Source organism: Echinops telfairi, unplaced genomic scaffold, assembly GCF_000313985.2.
Source record: "Echinops telfairi isolate 266 unplaced genomic scaffold, ASM31398v2 ScPeMD7_4225;HRSCAF=4972, whole genome shotgun sequence".
NCBI lineage: Eukaryota > Metazoa > Chordata > Mammalia > Afrosoricida > Tenrecidae > Echinops > Echinops telfairi.
The window spans coordinates 21,650,846-21,657,552 of record NW_022108124.1 but is presented as its reverse complement, the minus strand read 5'-3'; the positions used below and the strand labels follow the sequence as shown (position 1 = coordinate 21,657,552).

The window sequence follows — 6,707 nt, the reverse complement described above, 5'->3', positions numbered from 1 at the left end:
ATGTACACAGGGCTGCAGTCCGACCCAGTGTGACGTTTCCCAGCCTGATGTACACAGTGCTGCTGGCCACTGTTCAAAAGAGCAGGCACGTTCACTGTGTAAACTGGAGCATCTTTGGTACAGCTCTGGGTGAGCTTTGTGCTTCATGTCCACTATTATCTGATGTGATTTTTAAACTTTCAGTGATGGTTGGTGTGTTGTACTCCCCACCCCCTTCTCAGGCCAGGTTTGGTGTTTCACCTAAATCCACCTCACTAACCTGTGCCACAAGCTTTCTAAAAGACAGATGGGCCCGAAGAAGTGGTGTAGCTCACTGGCCAACATGAGCACCTCTCACTATGCCAAGGCAGAGTGCTAACCACACAAGAAATCCCGGTCATATTGTCTTTTTAGGTCGTGTTTCTAATGGTGACTGATTCACTGAGCCCTTCTCCTTCCTTTGGGACACACCATGTAGACACACCTGTCTTCTTGCCGCTTTACCACACGTGCTTTGGTGTGGTAATAGGTGGTATGGCAGATATGTTACGTGTGGTGGTCATACCGCTGGTGACCACATAGGCTGCTGCCAGGTGTGCTCAGTGTTGGTCATGTCTTTGCCAGCTGTTGCCACACTCCGCCGGGTATTCAGTGGCAAGCCAGAAGGGAGAAGGCGTCCGTAACCCTGTGTGGGAAGGCCAGAGCTGCCCTCTCGCCACTAGCAGTTCCCACAGGTTGTGTGAAGAGACTTGCCTCTGGGAAGAAAACCCAACAGCCCCTGGCGTGAGTTGGGAAAATGTACTCGGCCCCAGTAGCTTGTTCTCAGCCCTCCAAATGTGGCCGTCCTACCACCAGGTCTGGGCCGCTTGGTTCCAAAAGGCCGCTGACAAGGCACTGCTTTCTGTTGCTGTGTGCTGACAGGAGCGTTTTGGAGACCGTGTTCGATGAGGTCCTCGCGGTCGATGTCCTGGACAGTGGTGACTCCGCTCACCTGACCTTGATGAAGAGGCCTGAGTTGGGGGTCACGTTGACGAAGCTGCACTGCTGGTCGCTCACGCAGTACTCCAAGTGTGTGTTCATGGACGCGGACACAATGGTGAGCCTAGTTCCGAGGACCGAGGGCAAGCCCAGAGCCATGGGCCCGGTTGCTGAAGCCTTCGAGCAATGCTGCTAACCCTCGACAGAGCAGTTCAGATCAAGCCCTGCTGTGCAGGGCCGGGCGATGGAGCGGGCCAGACCTGGGCTGGCTGACTACTGTCACCTGAATGGTTAGGGCCAGCATCCATCTGCATCTCTGTGTTGGGTAAATTAGGAAGACTTTAGCGCAGCGGTTCTCCACCTGTGGGTGTGACCCCTTTGGGGGTCAAATGACCCTTTCACAGGGGTGGCCTCAGACCATCGGAAAACCCATAAATATTTCACAATACATGATTACAGATGTTTTTGTGAAGAAGCACTAGGCTTTAATTAGGTTTAATTAGATTCAATTTGTAACAATGAAAATACATCCTGCAGATCAGATATTCACCTGATGATAAATCACAGTAGGAAAATGACAGTGATGAAGTAGTAATGAAAATAATTTTATGGTTGGGAGTCACCACAACATGAGGAGCCGTATGAAAGGGCCATGGCATTAGGAAGGTTGAAAACCACTGCCTTAGCGGGTTATGCCACACCGGAACATGCCCCTAACATAAGGTGATCAGATGTCCTACTTTGGGCAGGATAGTCCCTATTTTTAACAATTTTTCCCGTGTCCTGCGGCCTTTTAAAAAACTCCCAATTTTTGGAAAGAATGCACGACAAGCTAGGGTATGCGGTTTTCGGCTGCCATGTGGCTATTTCACCAGGATGTGAGTTTTATCAATGGTGTCCCACTTTACCAATGTTAAAATCTGGTCACCTTGCCCTAACAACTCCCCCCGCTTTCCATCGATCAGGTCCTGGCAAACATCGATGATCTCTTTGAGCGGGAAGAATTCTCAGCAGCTCCAGACCCAGGGTGGCCTGACTGCTTCAACTCTGGAGTTTTTGTGTTCCGGCCTTCGGTTGAAACGTACAACCAGCTATTGCACATGGCTTCGGAGAAAGGTAGCTTTGATGGTATGTATCTGCTATCTTCATCTCTCCTAAGCTATTAATAACTTCTAGGGACTGTTCTCCCAAGGGACTTAATTGCTGTGCTATCTCGTGCCTGGTAGAGGTGTTTCAAGTCCTGCTCTTTTTTGGAAGCAGCCCTGGTGCCTGCACGACCGAGCACATGTGTTTTTTCTGCAGTGGCTCACAATTTGCCTACACTGGGATAGGACGTTTTGCGAGCTGGCCTGTAAGAGGAGACACACCCTCTGTCTCCTTTGACAAGTGTGATAAGTGCAACGTGATGACTCAGGAATTCAGAAGGCTGACAGACGGATCACAAACGTAACCAGTTTTTTTTAAAACCTCAGCATAAACCCGAAGCCACTGCCCACTGGGCCAGGCTCCTGGGAAAAAATCTTGTGCTCTCTGGTTGTCTCCCTGGAGACCTGAGGATCATGCTGACCATCTGGCTCCTGCCCGATGCCTGGGGAGGGACCGGCATGGAGGTAGAAAGCACATGTGAATCCCCTTCGTCTGCAGCCTCTCCTTTCCTCTCAGACAGCACATCAGGTGGAGGAGCCACCTGCGAGGCAGGAGCGTGTAGGCAGTCAGCGGAGACCGTGGTCAAATCTAGGGCAGCCCCAGCATCCGCAGCTGTGTGTGGCACCTCCTGACAGGAGGAGGAACAGGAAGGGTCTGACCGTGTCAGGGACTTAGGGCGTCCACATCCTTCGCCGCCAAATGAATCAGCAGGTATGCTTCCGTTTCTGGCCTGCCGCTGAAACAGTACATAATAAGCCCTCCCCCCTTTTTTAATAACTAGAAAATAAACACAGAATGATATGCAGGAGCAGTTCCTTTCCCCCTGATTTTGCATGTATTCTTTGAGTGAGGGAAAGGCCCACGGGAGACACTCCCAGGAGTGACTCGCCCTCCCATCCTGACAGTGACCCAGCCAGGGACTGTGCGGGAGGGGGGGGGGTGAGGGCAGCTTCCCCTGGGGCCTGCTCCTCCCCCAGCTTGGGAAAGGCTCAGCTCTGGGTCCAGTGTATACTCGAGTATAAGCCAACCTGAAAACCAGCCGAGGCGCCTAATTTTACCACAAAAACTGCATTTTAAATGTGCTGGAAAACTCAACTTATACACGAGTCTATACAGTAACTACAAGCAGAGCCTCGAACTCTTTGAAACACAAATATAAAAGCCCATTAGACCCTTGAAGCCAAAAGGTTAGAGGTTTGTTAAGAAAAAAAAAGTGTAGGTAAAACGGAGATTGTGGGTCTTCAGCCGTTGCTGTTCGGATTTGAGATTATTTGAGGATTTGGGATGTACACTGTTTGGAAACATCACTGAGAAGGATGAGGACACTTGGAGGGTCCGCTGTGTCCTACTATTTGAGTAGATGATTACTCTCTTCTGTGTCCAGCATTGTCAGTGACTGGGATATGTGGCACCGTGGCCAAGTGTTTAGCTGCTAGCCCCACCCCCACCCCCGGCTGCTCCATGGCAGGGAGATGTGCAGTGTGCTCCCATAAAGATCGCAGCCCTGGAGACCCTACCAGCCGTCTGCACCGTCCGCTGGGGTCCCGTGAGGCAGACGACTCACTGGCGGTGGTGTTTAGGCAGTCTGGTAGCAGGCGGTGTGGCGTTGCTGGCATTTAGTGCGCAGGGGTCAGGAATGCTGCCACAGACAAGCACCTGACCCCGCATCTCCACAGAGAAGTGCTGCTCCCTGTGCCAGCGCTGCACGCGCCATGAGCAGGGCGCGGGGATCTCAGGACCGTCAAGAAGGGCAGTCTTGTTGGAAGCAATCTATAGGGACCGCATAGGACAGAGCAGAATGACCCCCGGGGGTCATTACAGGAGTAGAAAGCCTCATCTCTCTCCCGAGGAGAGGCTGGTGGTTTCGAACTGCTGGCCTTTCGGTTATGTCACCGGGAGGCTCCTTTCAACAACCTTCAATAAGAAAAGGAGCTCACCGTCTCCTGGACCAAGTATACTGTCATCATGTTGCTCCTTGGGATATTCACTTCTCGTGTCCTGTCATACGGAGTGAGTCTCCGCAGTAGGGCAGGTTGAACTCCAGCGTCCCTGCAGCTCCTCAGGAACAGAGCGAGCCCGTGTGATCCCCTCGAGATGTGCTGCCTCAGAAACCCCGTGCAGGGTCCTTTGATTCGGAGCCAGCTCGGTGGCACCGGGTTTGGTTGGGGGTCCATTTTATTTTCTCAAAGAAGGAAGGGGAGCCATCTTCACAGTCAAGCCCCAAGGAGGTACCCCTGTTCCCTGCTCTGTCAGCTACAACAGCTACCTGCACAGTCTGTCCCCGCCCGTCCCGCAAGGGGCCTCCACGTCACCCTGCCAGAAGCTCCTTTGAGACTCTTCTCCACAGGAGGACGTGAATCTCATTCCAAAGTGCCTCTGTGGCCGGCCAGCTGCCGAGATCCACTTGATTGTGATGGGACAAAGGGGCGTCCACTCTCTAGCCAGGCCGCTAGATGTGGTCAGACTCGACGAGTGGGGATGCAGGTTGCAGTGGTAGAGTGCGGCACCGAGTCACAAACCTGCACCCTCTCCTCGCTCCGGAACCCTGCAGGTGTGGCTGCTGCGATGCCAGTCTCAGTCGTGCCCGGATGGAAAGCCGTTTTTGCCCTTTCAGCCAGGATCTGAGACCACCGAGGCTTCTCCCCAACGCGCAGGGGGCCCCCTAGCACGTTTCATCCTTTGGTAGCAGGGCTTCCAGGCGCCGGCCGGCCTTGAGGTACTTCGTTTACTGGCTAGTTGTTGGCCACAGGCCGGCGTTTCTTTGTTCATTGTTGCTGTTAGCTGCCGCGGGGTTGGCCTGACTCATAATAACCCCATGCGTGCACAGGGAGACAAAGGCAGACCCCGTCCAGACCACTCCCCCTCCAATCAGGCCCTCCAGATCCGTGGCAGAGCAGATGCCTGGGGTCCGTTGTGGAAAGGCGATGGAAGGAAGGGGTTGTAACATCAGCAGTTCGCGGAACTCCTAGTCCGTTCTCAGCATGGTATACGTGGAAGGCAGGGAAGAAAGAACACACTCACAGCTGGTGACCTGCAAGCTTGCTTTGTGTTTCACTCAGCACAAGAAAAGTTACCCCCCAGCTTAGGAGCCTGCTCCCCACCGGAGTGCGTGACTTGCTGACCACGCAGATCAACCCCCTGGTGATACAAAGACAGGCGTACCAGACTTATCGTTAACTTGAAGGAAGCCGTCTTCATCCACTACACCCTTCTCTCAGGACACGAGCCTCGTTTGGCCCCAGGTTTTCAGCACACAACCTAATGGTGTTACAACTGATGTCAGGATCCCGGGCCAGGATCCTAACTTTCACCATGACACTTTCTCACACCCAGGCACACACACTCCACCCCCACCCCCGTTTTGCTGATCAAGGTGGGGGGGGGCCTTCATATTTTTAGACCAGCGATGAAAGAAGACTGGTTTGCAGACGACCCTATCTCCGTCCGAGTATCTTGTAAGTCCTGCTTAATCTCCCGCGTACGTTTCCGAGCAGTGGCTGGGGCCTGGTGTCCATTGACGAGCCACCCAGGCTGCGAGGCCACAGCTGCTTTCGCGCCAGGAGGAATGCAGCTGCCCTGCTTCTAATCACCAGCCCTCTAATCACCAGCGCCTCTGGCCAGAGACTCGGCCTAATATGGCAAACGGGCTGGGTATGCCGACGCGTCTCTGCCCGAGCGCCTGGAAGACTGGATTGTGAAGCTGGTGGCTGCAAGCCTCAGGGGACCAGATTCTAACATTGGTAACGCGGACACCATTGATAAAACTCATATCCTGGCGAAACAGCCACATGGCAGCCGAAAACCGTATACCCTAGCTTGCTGTGCATTCTTTCCAAATATCGGGACTTTTTTAAAAGGCCGCGGAATGCGGGGGAAAAATTGTTAAAAATCGGGATGTCTGGTCACCTTATGCAAGCCCGACTCATGGCTAACACTCAGTGTCCCCGAGTCCGCTCTGCCCCCTGCCTTTTTGCTTGTTATTTTCACACTGTTACTTCAGCATTTACTTCATCACCGAGGTTACACTATTTCCTGGAAAGTTGAACAAGAGGTGTTGTGAAACAGCCGGGGCCGGCACTTCGTACAACAGGACAGAACTACAGGTTCGCCGTGAGAACCGCGCTGTGGGCACGGCGCTGCAGGCCTCGGTACCTCGCAAGCACGCCTGTGAAATGAAGTTGCTGACGTACTTGCCTTTTCCGCCAGAGAAATCCTCCTGAAAGCCTGTGGAGATTGTCTGTTTGGGTTTTTTTTCTCCTTTTCCCTGGAGACTCTAGAGTACCGAAATTAACAATACTTAAACCGTTAACATTAAGAGTTTAATGCTTGAAATCGCTGTCTGTACGTTTCATTTGTAGCGGTTAGTGTTTCTTTCAAAATCTGAATCGAACAGAGCAATGTAGATCTTCCAGTTCAATTCAGAGGCTAAAACGGGACTTTTCTACTGCCAACAAGCGTCGTCTCTGAAACCCCAGGGGCAGCTCTTCCTCTGCCCACCATGGTCACGTGAGTCAGCGTCCACTCGGCAGGCAGTGGTCAAGTTGTTGTTGATTTCAATCTGAGTTTGTGTTTGTGTGCATATGAGTGTGTGTGAGTGCATATGC

At 52.8% G+C, this 6,707-nt stretch overlaps 1 protein-coding gene across 3 annotated transcripts in view; it reads left to right on the top strand.

The window, feature by feature from the left end:
• Positions 1 to 6,707, top strand: part of GYG1 (glycogenin 1) — a 42,603-nt gene that overhangs the window by 5,654 nt on the left and 30,242 nt on the right. For all 3 annotated transcript variants that reach the window (XM_030886955.2, XM_030886954.2, XM_045295052.1), the window contains exons 3-4: positions 901 to 1,075; positions 1,923 to 2,085. In XM_030886955.2, the coding sequence (XP_030742815.2) occupies positions 901 to 1,075; positions 1,923 to 2,085 (338 nt within the window). The remainder of the gene's footprint in view (positions 1 to 900; positions 1,076 to 1,922; positions 2,086 to 6,707) is intronic.